Source organism: Hippocampus zosterae, chromosome 3, assembly GCF_025434085.1.
Source record: "Hippocampus zosterae strain Florida chromosome 3, ASM2543408v3, whole genome shotgun sequence".
Lineage (NCBI taxonomy): Eukaryota > Metazoa > Chordata > Actinopteri > Syngnathiformes > Syngnathidae > Hippocampus > Hippocampus zosterae.
In genome coordinates, this window is record NC_067453.1 from 25,332,059 (window position 1) to 25,357,120 (window position 25,062).

Here is a 25,062-nt window from a genome sequence, read left to right on the forward strand (position 1 = left end):
GACGAGAACGAGGTCATGGTTGGTCGAAAAATGGAATGACAGCCAGCTAGACGAATGACGCCTTTCCAAAGTCATCTGTCTTGTGCTTACAGCGAGTGGCAGTCTCGAAACGAGCGCTTCGTTGCGGCAACCTCTCCCATCATATAGTCAAAAGCACCGAACGGACGCTCATTTGTCTTTGCTTCCACTTTCCTCGATGTGTCGCTTTTACATCAGCTCTCTGTCATTGTCGCGTTGAAGGCAAAACCAGTTATCACCTTTGTTGAACCTTGGAGTTTGCCTTGAGGATTTAAAGAAGAAAAAAAATGGCAGTTTTATTGTGCTCCGCCCGCTAGTTTTTATCTCATCCTTTCATCGTCTTTGCTGACCTGCTTCACTTTGTCGTCCTTTGCCTTTCCCGGGAAAGTGAAAGATTTCCTTTCTTGCTCTGTTCGTTGACTGGCGCATCGGGCCACAACATTCTGTGCGGATTTCATGACGGGCGCCACACGCCGAGGTCCCCCCCGCCTCCCTGTCTGTAGCCTGATTTCCAACTGCCACGGAGGAACGCCTGATAAGACTCCGGCAGGAACGACAAGGACTGTTGATTCTCAGGGAACCTTCTCTGGAGCTGGATTTGACTTTTTCGTGGAGGATCAGAGTACAGCTAAACTGACGGCTGAGCATAATAGGCATGCACGTCTTTGGCAATGATGGTTCATAAGGGGCTAAGCGCTGCCCCGTATTTCCACACCCTAGTTCTTTGTTTGTTTTTTAATATAATTGTCAATCTGAAGACCTTCAACTCTAAATAAACCACCAACTACAATCCCCATTTTGTAAAATATCATTTCGAACTCATTAGGCCAGATGTGCATGAGTATATGCACTTGCGGCGAAGACTCAATGTTACTTCCACTAACAACCCATGCCGAATTTAGCCCACGCCAAATTTAGCCTGCCCTCCTGCAAAAATGAAAACAAACCAGTGAGCTTCTGGACAACGAATTTGTAGTTTTAAGTGATTTGTCTGTCCTGGTCCTTTGCCTTGTAATTGAGTACTGCAACTGTTTGAATTGTTTCTTTCCTGAGCTATTTGGTTTTTATTTCTGTCATTGTGGTCTTAAATTAAAGTTTTTTTTATGTGTCTCACTGTGCTATTTTAGAAACCTGCTATGGGACTACGGCAGAAAACTAGCATTTGTGCTAAGTCCGGCTTATTCTTGGGTTGGTTCATGTGCACTGTCCCAATGAAATAAATGTATCAATAAAATAAAATTATAATAAATAATATAAATAAAATACAAAGATCGTTGTCTCAAAGTTCAACATGCCATCACTTTCATAATACTACCTTGACACCAATTACGACATTCCTACAGGCCATGCGCTAGGCGGCATTTTGTGACATTTTGGGCCACACAAAAATCCACTAATCGGTGAGTCCTTCTGCAAATTGCTGAACATGAGTTCCATTCCAATGGGTTCCGATCCAATATTTGCAATTGCGAAAGGCTGTCGCCAGAAACAAAAGAAGCCGACTGTGCTTCCTTCTTCCAAATAGAAGTTGCTTTTTCGAGGTGTAGGCATGTTAGCATGTTAGCTAACCGTTTGCCGCAATTGCGCAGTTAATCGCTGATCGAACAAAGGTTGGGCATGGCAGCAAAAATTACAGAAACCGTGAAGCGGCAACGAGTTGAAGTCCGCGCCAGGGAGAGACGCGCCATCCAGGTACGGCAGCAGGTTGCTCAGGGCTAAACGACAGCTCCCGCCATTCGCAACCTCTCATTAAAGGCACGCTTAATTACGAGTGATGGATGGATCCCTTTGTTAAGGCCGCTGCTAAATAAATAATGAATACATAATTATGGCGCTTAAATAAGCCGCCCGAGCTTAAACAAGGCCTCAGAGGGGAGGAAGAGAGCTGCGGCGTTGAAATATTCACGAGCTGGGCATCAGGTGGGAGGTGGGGATGTTTTCATCGGGGTGCGGCGCGTGATATGAAACGCATCGGCGTCGCTTTCCCTTTTGACAAAGCCACACTGGTAATCGTATTGTCGCTTTGGGATTTGTGAGTCGAATGCAAATGCTTGGTCTGCTCGCGTTTGCCCTCAAAGACTCATTAGCAAAGTTGCCTCCTTCTTCTCCGTAGTTTTTATGTCTTAGGGGATTCTTTACCCCTCCTCGCTTTCATCTCAATGTTCATATGATCCATTTATTAGATACGTCTCCCATACTATTTCCGTGTGAGATTTACATGCCGCAGTTTGACACAGGACCAAAAAAAACCAAAAACAAACCCTTCACCCAGGACCGAAACTCACGAAATATACAGCGGTACATTGACTTTAATTAATTCACAGAGCAAGTCACACATCGGGTGTATCGTAAAATTTCTAATTGAGGCTCAATTGGGAAAATGAGCCGTTGCCCGGCGATAACCGCGATGCAGAGAGAGCATATGACACTCAAGTCATGTATTCTTGATCCTCTGCGAAAAACCACAAACATCATTGCAGCTTTGTGATGGTCTTCTGTGTTTGATTATCAAATGTCCTCCTCGTATGTCCGGATTTATAATAATTTAGGGCAACGCTCAGCTTGTAACAGTGAGAAAAAAAACACCTTGAAGGTACATCGCTCATAAAACAATGAGTAGACTTCAAGTTTTTACCAGCTTATCCAGGCAGAGCAAAACGCTTCAACGTATGAGACATCGTGACAGAGCAGCCCACTGGCGTTAACTTCTCCATCTTCTAGAAAAGTGCATGATTTCAACCTTCTCTCTTTCATCGCTTGGATTTAGGATCGCAATGTGCTGTGTGGATGTTTTGTCCGTGTGTGTGTGTGTGTGTGTGTGTGTGTGTGTGTGTGTGTGAGACAAATCGCATGAGACATCATTATTTGGGGCACAGTTTCATGAGGCGCAATCTGAAATCAGAACATTTCAACTTGTTTGCGCACAACATTGAAATCCTACGTTGTGATGAGAATTCAAACACAAGCGATTTAAAATATAATAATGTTATTTTGATTTTTTGGGGGTGGGAGGAACGTGGAGGGCAGCCCGGTAGTCCAGTGGTTAGCGTGTCACCCCCACGGTGCAGAGGTTCGATTCCAGCTGCGGCCTCCCTGTGTGGAGTTTGCATGTTCTCCCTGTGTGGGTTTTCTCCGGGTACTCCGGTTTCCTCCCACGTTCCAAAAACATGCATGGCAGGTTGATTGAACACTCGAAATTGTCCCCAGGTGACAGTAACTGGGCAGCTTGTTTGGGAGCACGAGGTACATGTCAGCTCTCTGCGTCCGTTTACAGCCATAACCTGCGCAGGCGCAGGCGCGTGCGTGCATACGTGTGTGTGTGTGTGTGTGTGTGTGTGTGTGTGCGCGCATCCGTGTGCCCTGCCTCAGCTGCGTCCTGCATAATTCATAAGGTACCACACTTCTCCTAGCTGCCGTCGTCTGTCAGCAACACGCGCACACACACACACACACACACACACACACACGCAAAATGGTAATGACAAGTGACACAAACACTACAATTCAAACACATGAGCACCCTTACACGTAATTACACAAACAAAACACTGGAGAACAACCTGAAATGGCAACTGAAATGGTGAGGTTTTTTTTTTTTTTTTTGGAAGTACGAGTACTTGTCGTAGTGGTGGTGGTTGTTAAGCGCGCATCTGTGTCATACGACAGGCCGCCAGTCTGCAGTGGGATGAGTCTCAGGGGAGGCTTCTAAAAGCTGCCAGACTTCTGAGAAGAAGAATGAGGGAACGGATGGGCTTCGACTTGCAGTGAAAGCCTTTCCATGTTCATCCATGGCTAACCACATGTTAGCCATGGAGGCCTCATACGTATGTCAAACTAAAATGCTTCGATTTCGCTGAGAGATTCTCACTCAAGTATCACGATTCTTGGTTGGTGATGCAAAAATTGGTGAGATGACGTATGGGCAAACACATGGCAACTATGAATTTCTTGTACGTTTTTAAGCGGTTTGAGCAATGTTGTCATTCAATGTCTTGAAATTAAGTGGACAGTCTTCAGGTGAAGCACATCTTGATCTGTTTTCTTTCAAGCTGCTTTGATGTCTGAAGGCACAATCGTCACAAAAAAAAAAAAAAACAACGCCATCAACCTGTCCAACGTTGCTTCTTCTCATGAACGTGAAAATCGCCATTTGCGTGGTACGTTGCTAAAAGCGCCACTGTCGAACTTGCGCCAATATGTTAATAAAGCTGTCAAAGAGAGAGCCGAACATCCCCCCCTCCGAGAGTGCATAAGTGTGTGAAAGGGGCTGAAAATGACACCTTTATGAAGCCAAGCATTCTTTTGTTTTCCCCGAATGTGAGGGGGTAGCTTAAAACAGTTCAGCTCTAACTGAGGCGATGTAAAAACTAATTAGCCGTCGCATGGACAGAATTATCGTCAACAAAAGAGCCCTACAAAGAATTGAAGAGGCCATTTTGAAGGACGGCCCACCAAGTGTAAACAGTGCTTAAAGGAAAGGGCCAAAGACAGCCTTCTCTCGGACATCCTCCGCTTCCTTGCGGCAGCAGCGGGAGAAAATGAATGTTTTTCAAGACGGGCAGTAAAAAAATAAATAAATAAATAAACGCCTCATAAAGAAAAAGACCTTTATGTGCAATCAATACGTGAAGCGATGAGCGGGGCCGAGAAGCTCGCTTCCCTTCACTCAAGTGCAAAGGGAACCGTCATGACTTGACTTTCGATTAACGCCGCCGTTTGTCACTTGAAGGACATTTCGGCAGCGGTTGAAATGGGGGATGAGAAAGCGACTGATTAGACGCAGCCGCCAAGATGAGATTGCCGCGTCCACCCGCATGAAAGAGCACGCGGTTAATTTTTTGGAGAGCGCGATGCTTCGTCAGTCACGGAACAGCCGCTGATTACAACGTGAGGTGTGGGTGTTTTTGTTGGCCACCCCTGCCATCATGCTTCGTCATTTTCCTTCAGGATCGGCCTGCCCTCTAGTAGACAATCGTGGCCTGGCGTCTATTTCAACTGAGCAGTCTAATTAAATTTACAGTACACGACACACAGTCATTCAAGACAAAACTATTGGCAAACAAAAGTGAGCGAACCTCTGAGTGAAACTGTTAGACAGTAGCTCACAATTAGTTCCTGACATTGCAAGTAACGCACTCTTGTCAACTAATCATTCATTCATTCATTCATTCATCTTCCGAGCCGCTTAATCCTCACTAGGGTCGCGGGGTGTGCTGGAGCCTACCCCAGCTGTCTTCGGGCAGTAGGCGGGGGACACCCTGAATCGGTTGCCAGCCAATCGCAGGGCACACAGAGACGAACAACCATTCGCACTCACACTCACACCTAGGGACAATTTAGAGTGTTCAATCAGCCTGCCACGCATGTTTTTGGAATGTGGGAGGAAACCGGAGCACCCGGAGAAAACCCACGCAGGCCCGGGGAGAACATGCAAACTCCACACAGGGAGGCCGGAGCTGGAATCGAACCCGGGACCTCTGCACTGCGAAGCCGACGTGCTAACCCCTGTACTACCGGGCCGCCCTCAACTAATCAGTGAAAATCAAATAAACGTGCTCATAGTCGAGGATATTAAATCTCCCTGTCCTCATTTCGAGGAAATAGCTTGGAGTTTCCAAATTGAAAACCAAACGCGTTTGTACCGTACGACAGCTGGCTTCAAATAAATCACTGCACACTAGTCGGGAAATACTGACCCTTTTTTGTTTATTACACATACGATATTTCGTTTCACTTTTTGCTATTAGTTCCGAGTAGAAACCTGGACAGCAGAACTAGTGCTCGGTGCAATTGGGTAGGTTAACGCATTCCGTGCCAGATGTGAGAAAATACTGGCACCAACAGTACAATTCTAGTTGCTACTATGCTGTGCTAATGCTGTGTTAAGCGACAAAGTGTATGCAGAAAAAGTGGTTAAGATTGGACGACTGTGTCTTATGTGTTGTGTTGTATTATTTTGTCCTTTTATGTTAACTGTTCTTTTGATGGCGGCGCGGCACCCGCAGCGGCTCCTCTCTTGCCTGAGGAATGTAATTTCATCTGTGTTGTAAGTTGCACATGTAGCACATTTGACAATAAAGTTGACTTGACTTTATCGGTAATTTTATGAGGAATATTATATATATATATATATATATATATATATATATATATATATATATATATACAGTATATATATATATATATATACAGTGTGTATATATACACTGTATATGTATATATACACACTGTATATGTACATATACACACACATTTTTTGGGGATATAAGACGTGCATCAGGACCGTGGCTCCGGCTGCGATCGGGCCTGCGCACGGAGCCGATGAGGATGAAATCCGCGCTGATTAATGCGCAATATCGAGTAATTCCCATACTGCTGCATGCGCACTACAAATCCTCCATCGTGGCAATAAAAGAGCTACAAGGTCATTATTCACTGACGAGTGTAGCCGCACACACATTTCGCCCACGCAAAGCATACATTATAGATGAATGGCCAATAAGCATAGCGAGTGTGTCCATTTATTCATCAACCGTTTAGTGCGGGGGTGGGGGACCTTTAACTGTCAGGTGACATTTCAAGTCCAACGATTGAACAACAACGAATCCTCATAAGAATAAAATAAAACAACATTTCATGTTTACTATGATGTAGAGCATTTTTATGTTTTATATCAGCAAGTGTGGTTTCCTTAGGACCTGGTTAGCAAGGAGATGGCTTCGAATTGCTTTTTAATTTAGGGTTGTGTTTATTACTTTGGCTAATGCTACATGCTATCTCCGTCGACTGCTCAACAGCCATAAATCTCTGGTGTGGTGGAGGCCAGACGGACAATTGAATACTTCTCACCTGTCTCGCATCTCTTGCCAGTGAATCCTTGCAGGCAGGCGCAGTTGTTGGGTGAGAGGCAGGTCCCGCCGTTTTGGCACAAGCCGTCACACATAGCTGAAGCAAGAGCGGGGGACAGAGCAAGAGCCATCAGTCACCGAGATGAACGACCACTAACTATGCAATTAGACTAGCCCCAGCGTATGTATTTGCGGATGGAATACGAGTTCATTCACCAACATGATTCATGATATTATTCCGCGTGATGAATGAGTCTCGCTGAGGTTAATGCAAAAAAAAAAATGTTCATTATCCACGGCTTGGCTGTTTGTTAATGTGTGTCCACAAAGCTGATGGAATGCAGGGGAGAAAGATGAAGCAGATAAGCGCGGACGTCACGTGCCTCCAGCTCAGATGAACAAATATTAAATCTTTATTTGGGGTGAGCTTCAAAGTGCTGCATCTTTTTTTTTTCCATCCCGGAAATCTATGTCTGATGTGAAAACTCTGTGTGTGTGTGTGTATGTGTAGAAATGGTGCAGCACAAACACATTTCCAATCAAAAGAGTGAGCACGCATTTCATTAAGAGACAGCGGGAAGCTTCCGGGAACGTTCTGGTCGCCCGTCAGTCCCCCATGACGCCGCTGAAAACGAAGCCGTATACCTTTGCAGACGGTTCCGTTGCCGGCGTAGCCCGGCTTGCACGAGCAGATGTGTCCTCCGACCATGTTGAAGCACAGGGCGTTCTCGTCGCAGTCGTGAAGGCCGCTCAGGCACTCGTCGTGCTCTGGGAAGGACACAAAAGACGCATCTTAAAGGGTTTTTTTTTGTTTGGTTGGTTGTTTGTTTTTTTTTCATGCATACGAATACGCGATAAACAATTGCAAGCAGCGCTGGATTAAATGACTCTCGAGAAAGTAAATAGACATGAGTAAGACTGCCGGCTGAGTCATTTGCATCTCTCCTATCATGATCTATTTGAGCCGTTTCACTTTAATTTGTTGTTATTGTTTGGAACCTGACAGAATGATGAATCAGGCGTAAATTAACTTCTTAATGTGCGCCAAGGCATCAATGAAGACATCTGTTTGGCTCTGTCATTTCCTCAATGAGACAATGGCTTCTAAACGTGCATGTGTTTATATAGCACATTTGCACATGTCGCTGTCAACACTCGCGTCTTCTGCAGAATCACAAACACTCCCACTGCAAAAAATGGACCGTAGCTGCTAATTAGAATAAATCCCACACAATCGGGGCGATGCGGGTGTGATAGTGTAGTACACGTCTAGTGCAGCTACTCTTCAGGAATCAGACATCAACACAACACAAACGACAGACTGTCCTGGAAGAGTTGGCTAGCAGCGCTCAAAGGCAGTGAACACACTCGGATTAATTAAATATCGATTGACACAATTTGGGTCTTGTGGTGGCATTCCAGAGCAAAATGCATATACCCGAGATCATCAGCTCACACAAATGTCGGCTTTGACGATCCCATCTTTCAAGGCATGTTTCCATTGCCAAAAATGTAACTTAGCAACTTACAATATACATGAAGAATCATGGCCAATAATGTAGATGAAAAAATTAACCCACAGCTTTCTGTAGGCGCAAAAAGCACGATTCAAGAGAATTCAATAATCGATAAACGAAGACGGGCTCAAGTAGGCGCAAAAAGCAGGATTCAAGAGAATTCAATAATCGATAAACGAGGACGGGCTCAAATATTTCCAATTTTCATTCTTCTTTCTTTCAAAGAAGACAGATGAGTTACACACAAAACAAACATGAGTCAGAATAAAATAGTTACAAACCCGGAACCCGCAATTGTTACAGAAATTGTTATTCGTCGTTTCCTGACAGTTAAAAAATAAATAAATAAATAAAACAGGCCATTTACACACTTCCTGATATATTAGGGTGCAGAGCTGGTGCTGCTGAAGTAAATTGCAACAACCTCACAAGTAAAAAAAAAAAGCAGGTAAAGGACTTTTCAACAAAGTACCAAGCGATTCTTAGCATTTAAATTTCAAGGTTACAGATGGCCTCATGCAAAGTAATCTTGTTTAGTCATCACCCGCGGCAACTTCTTATAAATATTTTAACGATTAAGGAGTCCCGCACTTGATTTTCTCAACAGAAACGGAACATCATTTATAAAGTAGCCTCCAGTGGGCCGTAAATGAGACATTGGGAGCATGCGGTTGAAGTTGCGCTGCTCAGATACATTACATCGATTTGTCTGTGGGTATGCCAAGTAACGATGTTTGCCCATAAAGGCAAAGATTTGCGTCATTTATACGTTCTATTGCACTGACACAGCAACAAAATTGTGGAGGAAAAAAAACCCCAACAAAAAACCCTGCAATGTTCCGTCTGCTCGCGGCAGCTGCAAGAATACTGCGGCTCTTTTATACGAGAGAGAAACAATCTGCGCCCACTTAATGAACCCTTATCCTCCCGGGCCTCGGCCGTGTTTGCTTACAAGGAGAAATATTTCTCCCTAATCCCTTCCGCAGCACCATCTGAAAACCTTATCTTTGGACCAAAAAGTATAACATTAAAGAAATGTGAAAGCATTTGAACCCCCTCCTCGAGTATTAAACAGCCCCCTTGAATGTTATATCCTTCATGTGTGCCCCTCCCTCCCGAACGGACGCATATCATCGTATATCGGACACGCATATCATCAGGGCACACAGAGATGAACAAGCATCCGCACGCACACTCACAGCGAGGGACAATTTGGAGTGTCCAATCAGGCTGCCATGCATGTTGGAAAGTGAAAGGAAACCGGAGTACCCGGAGAAAACCCATGCAGGCATGGGGAGAACATGCAAACTCCACACAGGAAGGCCGGAGCTGGAATCGAACCCGGTACCTCTACACTGTGAGGTTGACTGGCATGTGTAAACTGCGCATGTGTAAACCAGTGTGATGGTTGCTGTTGGGAAAGTGGAAATGGTGTTAATGCATTATGATTTTTTTCACACTAGGGGGTATATTTTCGCCCATGTAAGATTCGCCGTAGAGGAGTTTCACTGTATCCCCAAAAAGACCAGATTCTTGTCCATATCAAGACTTGTGTCTCATATGTCTGATTTGACCGCTGGGACTTGGTCCTCCGTCAAATTACGTTTGTCTCTTCCTTTTTCATCCCGCGATTTTGACTTTGCAGTCGCATCGATACGACGTGAATCCATTTCCAATTTGGCCTCGATTTGCCACGATAGGGGAAACTGCTGTAATGTAAATTTACGAACACCGGCGAGAGGAGTGCTTCTTCTCCGCCAAGGTCACGTCTGCCTTCCGTCAATTTGAACCGAGTGCGGTTGGCGCATGCCAAGTGTTTTTTCTCCCTCGAGTTCAGGGTTTTAGGTTATTTAGGTATTTGGGGATACTACATGTCTGCACTGGGAGCGCTGTAGGTGAGCCAGGAGGTAATTGCTCCCCGTCTTCAGCTCCCGCTGCTCAAAGCGTGGACAGACAAACAATCAATTATGTACAGTCAGTCAGCAGGGATGCGTCTTCTGCTGCTTGACTCGCTCCGTCCTCTAACAAAAAACAACAACCTTGGGCCACCCGGGTGAAAACACTCTATTCTTGTCTTGAACTGGCGTGACAGCAACCCTTTTGGAAGTCCTGCAATCTCGTGACACCAACTCAGTATTGACAGCGGAGGTCTGGGTGGCCAATTCTGATTCAACGCTCAACAAACGATTGATTGTCTAATTTCAATTAGTTTTGGTAGCGAAAATAAAAAGGCATCAATGCCAGAAAGTGGTCATGGAAGATGTCCAGATCACATTTCGTGCACACAAGTCCCGATCTCACAAGGCTGCAATTATAACTCACCCATTATGAATTATATGTAAAGGTATCCCGATTCTCAACATGAAATCTGTTTGTGGTGATGTTTCGATGAATATGATGTACCGATGCAAACAGATAAAATGCAAACACCCTGTCTTAAATTATTCATTCATTCATTTTACGATCCGCTTTATCTTCACAAGGGTCACGGGAGGTGCTGGAGCCTATCCCAGCTGTCTTCGGGCAGTAGGCGGGGGACACCCTGAACGGGTTGCCAGCCAATCGCAGAGACAAATTTGGGCTCACAATCACACTTCGGGACAATTTAGAGTGTTCGATCAGCATGCCATGCGTGTTTTTGGAATGTGGGAGGAAACCGGAGTACCCGAAGAAAACCCACCCAGGCCCAGGGAGAACATGTAAACTCCACACAGGGAGGCCGGCCGGAGCCGGGATTCAACCCACAACCTCTGCACTGTGAGGTCGACGCACTAACCACTAGCCCACCCTGTCTTAAATTAATCAAAGGAAAAATACTAAATTAAACATCTGAAGTGTGCATTGTACAACCAGTCTCAATAACAAGCACCGTGTAGTGCAAAAATAATTTGTATTTGCACTTTGGAATTATTTTGTCGCTTCATGATGTTTCAAAATTAGGACAATTTTTTTTTAAATGGTCATCTCATTGTCTCAGGTGAAAACCTGAGACAATCAACTGAAAGTGATGTGACAATTAGACAAGTCCTTATTCTGAGTTGTAGGTCTCCGATTTTATGTTTCTTATTTTTTAATATGCACTGTCATGCAGCATGCCTCAGGAAAGCTTGTCCGGTTATCTCGGGATTAAACGAGGACACACAACTAAAGCACTATAACATACACACCTCTGGACAGCCTACTTTAATACCAATCAAAGCCAGTGCGGAAGCAAGCCGCCACCTTTTATGGATTAACGACTCATCTAAGCTTTGGGTAAAAGATGAAGAATAGAAGTGATGACCTTCCGAGTACGAGGAAGGGCTTGTTTTTAAATCGTACATGCGTTCCAGTCAACCTCCAGCTGGGATGCGAGGCGATGACCTGCCACAGCGGAGGTGGCGTTCTTGTCCAAATACGCCCCGTCTCCCTCCCCGGCAAGCCGAAAAGAAATACAACTCGGGCTTCGTGCTGTTTTGTCTGGAATTAAATCTGAGAATCGGCCCTTTAATCCGACACACAAACACTGAGCCATGAAATGAACTACCGTCGATTTAATCCTCTTTGCACGGCGGCCTTGTGCAATAAAAAAAAATATATATATATATATATATATATATATATATATATATATATATATATATATATATATATATATATATATATATATATATATATATATATATATATATATATATATATTTATAAACGCGGCTCATCGATACTGCTGCATTATTTGGTCTGACTTTGCAATTTGTTAATTGGTCAAAGCAATTGAGGGAGATAAAAACGCTCATACATCACGTGAATGCACAATGTCAATAGGTTCCGCAGAGGCTGGTTTTTATGTTTCTCTTGCACAGCTGTAATATTTCTTCCGCCGTCAATTTGGAGCCATCAGCGCTCCCTTTGGGCTCTTTTTTTCAAACACGAGCAGATGTCCGATGGCTCTGAATGTGCCGCGGATTCCTGCAGCCGGTGGCTTCGTGTCATCTCGTGCTTATTGTCAATTACTGCCACCGGTGCGAAGGAGGCGCATCGGCATGCATCAAGAGTGGCACCCCAGTGTGTGCTCTATAATTAATATGAATTTTTAACGATCGCCCCGTGTGATGTTTACGTTCAGTGTTTCTGACAATTGGGTTCAGTTTATTTCCTTTGCCAAGGCAATAATGAGACGGACGTGTCGTTCAAACTTGGGATCAGGAGTCCCAAAAAATTATTTTATTTTCATGTCAAGAAGCTTTTTGACAGGGCCGAACTATTCGGGAAATTAAGCGAGCCATCTAGTCGCATATTTTTGCAGCGACATAACACTAAACAAGGTGAAAGATTTGAATATCCAGTGGATCCCCGCAATTTTGTGAGTGATATGGACTGGGCTAACCGGCAAATGGTTAAAATCTGCGGATTAATCAAATATATTTGAAATGCCCTGGGAACAATTATATCCAATCATCCATTTTCCAATCTGCTTTATCCTCACAAGGGTCACGGGGCGTTCTGGGGCCTATCCCAACTGTCTTCGGGCAGTTGGCCGGGGACACCCTGAATATACGGTTGCCAGAGAATTGGGAAAGAAATATATATATATAAGTTGTAATTAGTACTGAAAACAGGTTTTTCTGTTTGTTTTTCCCCCAAAATACTTCACTTTGGGTTTGTTTTTATTAGTTTTAGTATTAGTTTGACCTTTTTGTCTTAATATATAGAGTATTTGCAGAATGAAAAATAGGTCGCATAGTACAATCAAGTAATGTGAGCTACAATTCTCAACCTGCTCTCTAACCTTCCGTCTCCTGGATGAAAGTACAGCAAAATTAAAATGAATACATTTTAAGTCAACCACAAAACCTCATGTATGATATTAACTGCGATTAACGAAAACATTTTCCGCTGTAATTATAGTTAGTGTGCGGTGAGTTTTATACACCTGAGATGTAGTTTTAGTTAGTTGTCTTTTTTTTTTAATCATCTTTTTTTTTATTTTAGTTGTAGTCGTGATAAAGAAACAAAATTGGCCTGCTCTTCACTCAAAAGTCTGTCCAGTTTGGCTTGTCATTGTGGTAGGGGTTCACCCCAGACCAGGGGTGCCCTAGTCTGGTCCTCAAGACACGGCTGATTCAAATGATCAGTTCATCAGCAAGCTTTATTGCGAGAAACTCTGCGATTCACCATTGAGAGTATCACCCGACCTCTTGACGAGTGTCAGCAAGCAAGGGCATTCCTTTCCTTTTCCTTGTGCATTTCTTATCAAGCACTCCGAGGCCAGCCTTCAAATGTATGGGAGTACAATAACGCAATGCAAAGATTACAACTCTAATTCGACTGATGCAAGGGAAAGAGTCATGACATCAACCTCACCCCGAAGTATTAGCCAGGTTTAATCATGCATATTGACTTTCACAAGGAGCCAGGCGGCCCGTGCACTGCTGCTGATTTGAAGCCATTTTAATAGAGCCCGCATACAATACAGTGCTGCAATTTAATCCACCGGGTTGGGAGGGGTGTTATTAATCTCCACGGAGAATCTGAGAAATGAGCACACCGTGACAGAAAACAAGTAGAATGCAGGAAATAAAATTTGCTAGCAGCACAGATTAAAAAAGTCGTAGGATTGCCGCTTCGGTGGTGCTCTACTGTTCTTGTTCGTTGAGCTCGGAGATGTTTTGTCGCGTGTGCAAAACGGTTCACCCGGAATTGTTGCCGATGTCTTTCGGAGGTGCCCCGCGATGCCAACCGCAACTTGAATGAGGACAAGCTCGATAGAAAATGGATGAGATGTTTTTTTTTAGACTCAGAATCTTGATTCCCCAAATTTTTACCACTGACACAGGGGAGGAAAAACTCCACGGGAGCATAGCATGGAGCTCTAAATGCAAATTCTCATAGCACCACTCAGGCTTGGCCCTTTATTCAAAGAAGGAGACGCGACAGGAACCCAACGGGCATCCAGCGCTTCTCAGAGCGCCTCGACATTCAGCCTCTTCACTCTCGCGTTAGTTTGGATTGATGAAAATTGCCGTTTTAATTACAGCCAAAGCGGATACCACACAGGTCGCTCTTTTCCTCTGACAATGGCGGGTGGGGTTAGGGGGGTGGGGGTGGTAAAGCATTCGAACCACTGGCGAGGAATGAGGTGAATCGGCCCGCTCATTATGCGGCACTGACATTGTGTTGTTTTCAGATGAAGGACAGAAGAGGGCTGACTGGCTCAGATGTTGCTTGGATTCGATGCGGTGTGTGTGATCCTGGATTATGCATTAAATCAAAGCTAACAATTGGAAATGGGCAAAAAAGCCTCGACAAAGTCTGTCAAGTGTTCCCGCACTTCAAGCGATGTTAAACTACCACTGAAATGGAAATTCACAATTCACTCGTCACATCTGACGCAAACAACAACAACCAAAAAGAAAAACCCCACCAAGTAAGGGAAAATGAGTGTCTCTTGTATATATTTCCCAGCGTTTTAGCTATCTGGATACAATTGTTATCCAAGAGGTTTACACCAGGCGGTCCCATACTTTTTGTCTTCAGGGACTACTTTTTCCCCCCAAGTCCAAGTGTTAAAAAAAAAATCTTCAGCAAGAAACCAAAATATAAAAAAGAGAAAATAAAAAAAGAAAATATAAAAAAAGAAATTTGTTTGGGGCTACTCAGAGGCCCTTTAAAATGATAGTGGGTGGGTTCTGACTCCCATTTGACGGGACAAATTCTGGTGTGCATACTTCTGCAGTCACATGATCTCTGTTGTTTATTTGTATTTTTTTTATTTCTATCACATTAATGGTGGAAAAGGTTGGGACTTGATCACTTTTTTTTTAATCACAAAAACCTGTTGTGAGAACGGAGGAGGGGGGGGTAGACTTTTTATATCCCCTGTATATCTTTTTATTCCATCTCGCCCAAAAGAGCAAAAAAGCAAGTTTAGATTTTTTTTTTAAGGGGGCAGCGTTTTATAGCATTTCGCAAAGAAAATACTGTACGGATTTGATCTGCTCTGAATGTAACGTGATATGACACCACCGTAACTCTGTAATGGTGGGAATATGCTGTGCAGGGTAAACAATTTGGCATTTTAGCTCCACATGTCGGCCTGTATTACATTTTTGTATGACTGCAGCATTTTATTTTTTTTTGCTGTGTACTTTTGTTTGAGCTCGTTTATGGGACTCGCAATGGCGAAATGACTTTCACTGACATGGATGAATGCCAGGCCGTTGACACAATAAAGCGCTTTTGGCACTCGCTCATGTTGTATATGGAGACATGTCCAGTCAAAAAGGTATTGTGTTACAATTAATAACAACAACAAGCCTTTCGCAAAAGAAAAAAGAAAAAAAATCATCTTTTGCTCTGCATTAATTCAATCAAATGTGGGAAAAGCTTGATGCCTTTCTGGGCAGTCATATTTGTTTTGCTGAGGATGAGAGTCAGGTGGCTAGTTGCCAAGCAACCTCACAACACACACACACACACAAAAAAAAACAAGACTGGAAAGTAACAGTGCCGAGCTGAGCCAAGCAACAGCACTATCTTCTCTAAAAGTCCAAGGTGACCTTTGCCGTACTTTTGATTTTGTGCGGATTAACGCTGCATAGTCAGAGGATTGAGGACTTTCGAGATGACATTCAGCCCTAATCAAAAAGCTGAATTCTGCTTAAATAGAACTTTTTGTGGCGTTCACTCAGTGGAGGCGCAATTTAAAATGTTGCTCAAGTTCCAATCTTTGGCCTGAACTTGTTGATGTTGTTGTTTGCATTGACCTCAGTTTCAACTTTGATCATGAATAAACGGCACTTACATCACAGTTCTACTCTTTCTCTAGTTCGCCGTCATTTTCTCACACACACACACTCACACACACACTACAGCGTACTTTCACGCACCAGATGAAGACTGTCCCCCACACGCATTCGTCCAAACACATTTCTAGTACTTTGAAAGTTTCTCCCATCATTGGAAAACACTTCCATCATTGCAGACATTTTGTGATTGGAATCGATGTGCAATACACTTCGGCTTCCACACGGCTTCATTCGCTTCAGCCTGAAAAATTTCTTTCCTCTCCTTGTTTGTCTGTGCGCGCACAACTTTGCAGTCAAACGGTAATCGGCAGTGAGAGGGCAATTAGTTGTCCTTATATGGGCAATGAGAGGGCTACTATCACAAGCCACTCGAGAGCCCTTGCATCTTAAGAGGGAACGGATTTGCATGGTGCCAGCAATTCTGCACTTCATGATTGCGACACAAACTTTTATTCCTGCAATAGCGAAGATCTGTTTCATCACGTCATTTTAGGCGACACGCAAAAACTTGAATCCGATTTTTGCCTGACTTCGGTTCAAAATTATTGATACATTCTACATGTATATAAAAAATTATGTAATCCAAGGGTGTCAAACTCATTTTTGTCGCGGGCCACTTTGGAGTTACCTTTTCCCTCGGAGGGCCGTGACAACAGAAACCGAATAAAAGTTTCGTCATCACATCGTATTATTACTTGTACACAAAAAAATTGATGGCTTGCTAGTTTTGAAATCAGTCAAGTATTTGTTTTTTTCAATTATTGTTCAATTGAGTGTCAACAGGGTTGCGAAATTATTGCAAAATCTCAACTTTATTTATTACACTTGACAATTTGGCATTTTGGTACAGATTTTAGCAAACATCATGGAAGTTTACGCCCACGATGACATGGCGGGCCGAATGTGGCCCCCGGGCCTTTGGTTTGACCCCTGTGATGTAATCGAATGTAATCGTGTAGAAGAAATTATGTAATACAATGGAGTGGGTTGTGCAAAACACATTAGGTAAGGGGCAGGAAATGAAAATGCTTCACGATCTAGTCGCACATCTATTTCATAAAAAAGGATAAGCGGCTCGGATAATTGATGGAATGATTGATTACTAGCTACTTGCGTATGGATAAAATAAAACACCATTGACAAGTAAGTAATATTTCAAATACTCTGCAGTACAAACATGTCACAGAGCTCTTGTAATTACATTACAGGCTGCCGTGAAGCCAGGCAAAGGGACTCACCTGTGCAGGAATAGTCATCGATCCTGATGTAGCCCGTATGGCAGATGCACATGAAGGAGCCGGGAGTGTTAACACACATGGTGTTCTCCCTGCAATAGTGCTTCCCTTCAGCGCACTCATCAATGTCTGAAAAGGAAAGCGGGGGGGGGAGACAACACTGCGTTAGATTGGATTTCTCGAAATGAAACGCAATGACCATCTGGCAAGAGCACCTACGCTATTTCGCTAATCAGATCATAACGACGTCTGTCGATTGACCTTCATGTAGGAAATATTCCAAATGTTGAAAAGCAGATTATAGTTCCGCTCCTTTTTTTCAAGCTCACGTAATAACTGGTTTGGAATCAATATCTGGAAGACCATGTTCGCGACTTGTCATTGATTTAACTTTCCGCTTTATTGTGTCAGCTTTAACGAAGCAAAAAGAAGTTTCATGCATAGCCTGCCTCTGGAAATAGGTCATATTGAATATTTTGACAATATTAAGAATCAGTGTTTTCATTTACAGGTGCAAATTACAGATCAGAGTGGACTTATATATAGTACGTAGCGACCTTTTATTAAAACGGCGTATGACCTACAAAATCATTATAAACTGACATAAATTTCCACAACCATGTAGATATTTTGAAACCATGAACAAAAATGGATTAGCTATGCACATGGAGGACATATATTTACAGTCACTGCAAAATAAAAACAACCGGCAGCTTGTCATAACACCAACAATTATCGATATAAGGAAAGAATCTGTCTGCAAAAATAACAAGCACAAATTCATTTTTAACACTAGACATGCAGATGAAATTTGCGAACAAAAAATCTATAACATCATATGAAATATCTAGGGCTTGTGTCTTGCTACTGGATTGGACGTCATCTTTCTTTCTCTATCAGCGCAACACATTTTTTCAAAGGAGTCCCAACACTTTAGGTTCTACGTTGCTTGTGTCAACTTAAAATTATGTGTGAGTAATAAGTCCAACATCCGTAAAAGGCAGAACAATCCTCAAGGAAAGGATTGGTTCTGGCCCGCAGGCCGTACATTTGAGACCCTTGGTTTAAAGATTTTGACTGAAAGGAAACACAACCGTGGGCAGTTTGGTTGGCATTACGTTTGCTTCCGTTCTAAGGTTATGGATTTCAATTTTGGCTCGGCCTTCTTGTGTGGAGTTAGCATATTTTCTCGAGGTACTCCACTTTCCTTTAACATCAAAAGGATGCATTGTAGGCCATTTAAAAGACTCAAAATTGTCCATCGGTGTGAATGTGAGTGTGAGTGGCCGGTGATTGCCTGGAGACCGGTCCAGGGTGTATCCCTCTGCCAAAGTCGGCCGGGAATAGGCTCCAGCTCACCCGCGACCATAATGAGGACAATTTATGAACAGATGGAAACACAATCATGTTTTCAGCAGCTTGGATTGAAATTGCTCTACCCCTTGGCAGTCGTAAGGTGTCTTTTTGGGAAATAGACTTTTTGAAGTGTTGACCACCCTCCTCTTGAGAATAAAAAAGAAAAAATGCCTTGTTCCTTCACAAGATGGCCTACTTGTGTAGTTCCTGGCACTCATGCGCCTCTAAGACCCTGTGAAGCCATTTGGGAGCAAGAAAAAAAAAGCCATTTGTTTACAGACAAAGAATGAACGAATGAAAGAACGCCAGACCAGGGACGTAATGCAGAGGTTTGCGCCTCATCACGTAACAATGGCGCGTCAGCCAATCGGCAATCTATTTAAGGTAACTGTAGACAGTGTCGCGGTTACTTCGGAGGTGTGGAAGAAACAGTTCATAAACCAAAGGTCACACTCTGTGATTGTGTTCTTTTGAGTCGACTGTCATATAAAGTGGCTCATTGTGCTTTAAGAATGCCATTTATTAGTTTGGCCTTCTCACAAATCCATTTTTGGATGTAATAGCCGTTGCTAAGGCAACCGCTATTCCCGGGCTTTAAAAATGCCTTTGCATCAGACGGAGAATCTTCAATCTCGGGATTGGTCTAAAAAAAAAAGAATCTCGATGCTGTGATGCAAGCGAATGCAATTAGAATAAAATCACCATGGAACAAACAAACACAGCTCCGTATTAGCCTCCAGGGGCTTGGCCGTGTTGATTGTGCGGGTCAATAGTGGGGAAACCTTGTGAGAGTCAATCTCAACAGTCACGGCTATTACTAATCATTAGCAATCTAATTGTAATCTTTCAATTCCTCGATTCAGTGTCTGCTTGGGCGCACAAAGGCATTGCAACCTTGAATTTCCTCCATGCCAGATACTTTCTCTGGTCTCGCACTTGAAGTTGAATTTCAGTATATTTGCATTGGCGGCATTTTAGCTTGCGTGTCCTTGGACAAACCGAGATCTCCGAGTATCTGCACGGAACGGTGTCATTCAAATGTCCTCATTTCACGTTTCCATCGAATCCCACAAACGATCTCGACGTCTCCACCTATAAAGCTGCATGCCACGTTCACGAAATAAAATGGAGGCTGAATGAACCTTGTCACTGGTCTTGAGGAAACCTGGAGGAATTTGGGGAGGGGGGGGCACTCACAAGACCTGTGAGACAACTTGAGAGCAAAAAAAGTGGCAAGTGAGAGAGATAAGGAGGTACGAATACTGCAACCTCAGAGAGGAAAGTTGAGGATAAAAAGGTTGGCAAGTGAGAGTTAGAGAAGTAAGAGACAACAGCGCGAAAATGAAGGAAGAACTGGGGTCTTAACATCATAAGACAGAAAATGAATGAATGGCCAATTAAGAATTCTGTTTCTGGCCTTTGGAGAAGTTGAAAAGTTTGGGGGATGAAAAGAAGTCAAGGCGAAGGACAAAATTAGAAAAACAAAGCGTTGAGAGTGAAAAAGTCTACGCAGTGAGAGAGAGAAAGCAGTAAAACCAAAAAGATGGCACAGAAGAAGGCAAATCTAAGTCAAATAAAATAAATGATATGATAAAATAAATGAATTTAAAACGGTCACTGGCGCAGAGACGGTGTTGAGGTTGAAAAAGTTAGCAAGTAAGAGATAAAGAGGGATTGTCCATCTGAAAAGGGCAAAAATTGTGGCTCTGACCTGGAAGATAAAAAAGATTGATCAATTGGGAACTGTGTCACCGGCCTCTCGGAAAGTTGAGTGTTTCAAGTGTTTTGGGGGCGGGGGAACAAGGAAGGGCAAAACCACAAGACTGATTGTCCGAAAGAAAAAGGGCACAACTGCGGATTCAGCATGGCAGGTAAGAAAACCAATGGCCAATTGAGAATGCTGTCACCGGCCTCAAGGAAAATTGACGGTTAGGTTTTAGAATGACAGGAAGTCGAGGAAAGTGCAAAACCGCAAGACCAGACACACAAGTTGAGAATAAAACAGTTGAGCTCTGAAGATATAAGAGAGACTGTCCGCAAGGAAAATTGCACCACCGTCAATGGCCAATCGAGAGGCTTGTCACTGGCCTTGAGAGAAGCCGAGGGTTGACGCGGTTTGACGGGAAGTAAGGAGAGGGATAAAAAGCACAAAACCAGAGGGATATGATTCAGGTCAATAGCTTGGCAAGTTGTGAAAAATACGGTGGGGAAAAAACAATTACCCAAAGGAAAAGGACAAATGCTCGGATTAAAGGTTGAAAATAAAACAACTGACCAATTCAAAACCCTGGCTATGGCTTTGATAAAAAGTTGAGGTGATGGCAGGCTGTCAAACGCAATTGCACAGGGGGACAAAAGCTCAAAGCACACTTGAAGCGGCACACCAAACAGGATAAACATTTTAGAGCAGGGGAAAAAAAAACTATTTAGATCCAAGCAACAAACCAACCAACCATTTTCTGATCCACATTTTAAATCACATAGATTATGGTCAAAAGCCCTTATGGGGACATGTGTTGAGTGTGAAAAAGTTTTTCATCAAGCGATAAAGAGGCAAGAGATATTGACCCAGAGAAAGGCAAAAAACGGGGTCTTTCAGGACCAAGAATGAAAAAGACTCGGTAGACGTAAAAGAAGAAACAATGAAAAAACGATGTGGATTTAATGTTGGAAGGAAGGAAAAGGAATGACTGCTGGTGTGTCACTGAAAAGACAAAGTCACAGAGAAATTTGCTCTGGGCTGTCCTCAACTGCCACAGTAAGCTTCAGCCGAGGTCTCGAGGTGACAGCTTCTTCCTCCTTCTGATTGGCCGAGCCCGGCGGCAGCTTGATTTAGAGCCTTGTAAACTCTACGACGCCATCCATCCCGCATACAGTGACAGCGCTTGGGGTTGCTCAAACAATATATTAGCCGTTGAGATGATTGGGGAGGGAGATTGGCACACGAACAAATCGCTGTCTCTCCATTAGGCCACTCCATTTTCTTGATTGGCTTGTCACGTGGACAGCCAAGAAGTCTGGCCGGGAGTCAACAGGCAGCTTTTACCGCTCATCGGAGAGATCGGGGTCAATCCGCTGCCTCGTCGGCTCAGGAACAGCCAGCAGTTCGATAAGACGTAAGGCGGTGGCTTGATTTACAAGCGGAGGTGTGCATCTCTCCAATAAAAGAGGTTTTCGATGACGGATCCCAATATAACATATGTGGAGCAATTCAATTCGGTTTGATTCAGTGGATTGACGATTCGGTCCGATCCGGTGTGGCTAAATCCAAGAGGGTATGATGCAATGAGTTTCGTAATGTCATTTTATAAGAGGAATGAAATTGTCAGTAGGATATTGTAAAAGTGGCATTTCCAGTAAAAGACGATTTGATGCATCTCTCGATACATTTTTAATCGGAATGATTCAGTTCAGTCGGATTCAGTTCACTCCAATCTTTTGAATCAAAACTGATTTTTTTTTTTTTGAGAGTTTTTCAAGACATGAGTCGTTCCTGGCTTTGTCATGAAGGGCATAAGGAGTCAAGAAACTGGAAGGATGGATGGACAACAAGATAAGAGGAAGTTGTCTCAGTTGTTCAACTTCCTACTCTTGTCCCGGCTTTCCACTATGACCTTCCACACCCTCGCCTTTCAGGCTCCATTTCGCCGCCACTCCTACAGTTTGTCAAATTCACGGATCAACTTTGACACTGGATCTGTTGACCGCGCTGTTCTTAATGGACAGCAACTTGCGGTTAAAGCCGGAAAATTCCTGGTTTTTAATAGGTTGTTAAAGAATGAAGATTATAATTGTTTTGACATTTTCACTCCTCCCCCCTCACCCCTCCTCGGGCTCATTAAAGTTGTCCCAACAGGATATAAATAGGGGCTTTATCCGCCTTCATTTGCATGGCATGTAGCTTGCAAAGAGCGCCCTCGCTATCTTGTGCTCCATACTGCACTCCAGCAAGGTCTGGCAGAAGGGAGATAACTCTACCATTGCCTTTGGATAACGCTCAAAGAAATGCGATGATTCGCCATTCCACCAGCGAGGCCTCCTCTTGCATTGCTCACCGCTATGCAGATGACTGCCAGATCTATGTCCCACTGAGACAGACAAGACAGACGCCTTCTCATTAAGGCGTCTGTCCTCCTATCCTGCCTGGAAGAAATCAAAACCTGGATGGCATAAAACTTCTTGAAATTCAACGAAAAGAAGACAGAGGTGATATTGTTTGGTCCCAGTGGCACTTGTACATTCCATCCTGTAGACCTGAGCCCCCTGTCTCCTTATCTTAAGTCAACAGTCTCAAACTTGGGCCTTAAACTGGACAGTGATTTCAAACTTGATCAGCAAATTGGTGCCGTTGTTAAATCCAGCTTCTTTCACCTTAGACAGCTGGCCAAAATAAAACCTCTCCTCTCACATGAACACTTTGAGACAGTAATTCATGCCTTTGTCACATCCCGGCTCGATTACTGCAATGCCCTTTACTTTGGAGTCAGCCAGTCCTCCATTAAGCGCCTTCAGCTGGTCCAGAATGCCGCTGCTCGCCTCTTGACTGGTACTCGTAAGAGGGAGCACATGACTCCTACTCTGGCATCCCTTCACTGGCTCCCCATTCATTTTAGAGTTATTTTCAAGATCCGCCTCTTTGTTTTCAAATCTCTGAATAATCTCACGCCACCTTAGCTCTCTGAGCTCATCCGCCCCTACCCACCTGCCCGGCGCCTCAGGTCTGTGGACCAGACATTATTAGAATTACCAAGACCTAAACTGAGGCTCAGAGGGGATCGAGCCTTTTCTGTTGCTGGTCCCTCTCTTTGGAATGACCTCCAACTGAACATTTGGCAATCCTCCTCGCTGCCCATCTTCAAAACCCTCCTCAAAACTCACTTGTATGTATTCTTTGGCATTCGACTCAGCATGACTTAGATTTGTTCTTGGTTTTACTGTTTAGTGCATATCTACCGCCTTTATTATTGATTTGTCTTACTGTTTATTGTGTATGTTAAATCACTCCATGTACAGCACTTTGTATGCAGCAATGGCTGTTTGAAAGTGCTCTATAAATACTGTTGACTTGACTTGACTTGTTGACCGATAGCAACTCACTCAAAGTTGTCAATGAGCGGCGGAATCCTTCTGCCAGGCATGCCGCAACATGGTGTGGTGTTTCCCAGCGCACACTTATCGGCCGTCGGAGTGAAGGTGCACGGAGACAAAGAGTTGCTCCACCGGCATAATAAGAGGCCCTTAAAATGAGTAATTCTGACACTTGACAATGATTCATCTATGGATGCAGAACAGTCCTTCAAAGTTGAAATAAAGTCAAACCTCTGAAGTTAAACACATCCCGAAACTACCACCATGCAAGATCTCTTTTCGGATACGATCAAAATAATGATTTGGCATGTTTCGTTTTCTTCTTAAGACAAGCGAGAAGTGTTTTTTTTTTAACTGCTTTGTTCTTTCATGTTAAATTTAGTAGTAATTTCTGTTTCAGTGTCTGAGTGAAAATACTGATGCTTAGGAGTGAAGCACAATAAGTGGTTTTCGCATGAATGTTCTTGGCCAATTAGGAAAATGGCTCCCAAATGAACAAGTTCAAAAAGCCCCCAAAAGTTACATAAATAAAGAAATAAACAGCACACATACACACGAAATGCAAAAAGCTTCACTGTCAAATTGGCAGAGACGAAGCAGGAGCCAATTACGATGACTGCGCGGGAGTAACGAGTTGGGAATCTGCATTCTGTGCGCGGGGCTGTAAATTGTCTCAATAACGCGGGCTCGCTGTGATCAAACGCACCAAATGTGCTCTGTGACTTGGAAGGACCCAATGAGAAAAAAAAAAAAAAACAGGAGGCGTGTTTGTGTGTGTATGTGTGTGTGTGTGTTTCCAAGTGTAAGAATACATGTGTTGCATTTGAAAATGTACAACAGCATCATCTCACACTATCACAACCCAAAAAAATAAGTAAATAACTTTGATGATCTTGTGAGGCACACTGAAAGAAATGACGTGTTGAATTTACTCTGATTTATTTTGCCAAGTGACTGCACAAAATAAAATCACATGGGCCCAGATGCATTTTTGAAGTACCTGTTTAGTTGATTTCTAAATATTACCTGGATTCCGATGATTTTATTTTGTGCAACCGCTTGAGAAAATAAAATCTAACAAAAACTTTTTGTCAGCGTAGGCTGTTCACATCCAAATTAATTTCACACCATGAGTCTGGTAGCGGGCGGCCCGGTGACCCAGTGATTAGCACATCAACCTCATAGTGCAGAGGTACTCTGTTCGAATCCACCT

The 25,062-nt window shown here is 43.5% G+C and overlaps 1 protein-coding gene across 1 annotated transcript in view; it reads right to left on the reverse strand.

Moving 5' to 3' along the window:
* nell2a (neural EGFL like 2a) overlaps positions 1-25,062 on the reverse strand; it is an 80,794-nt gene that overhangs the window by 14,376 nt on the left and 41,356 nt on the right. Inside the window, exons 13-15 of the mRNA XM_052060702.1 lie at positions 17,409-17,534; positions 7,512-7,634; positions 6,868-6,963 (exon numbers count right to left, since the gene is read on the reverse strand). Coding sequence (XP_051916662.1) covers positions 6,868-6,963; positions 7,512-7,634; positions 17,409-17,534 — 345 coding nt within the window. The remainder of the gene's footprint in view (positions 1-6,867; positions 6,964-7,511; positions 7,635-17,408; positions 17,535-25,062) is intronic.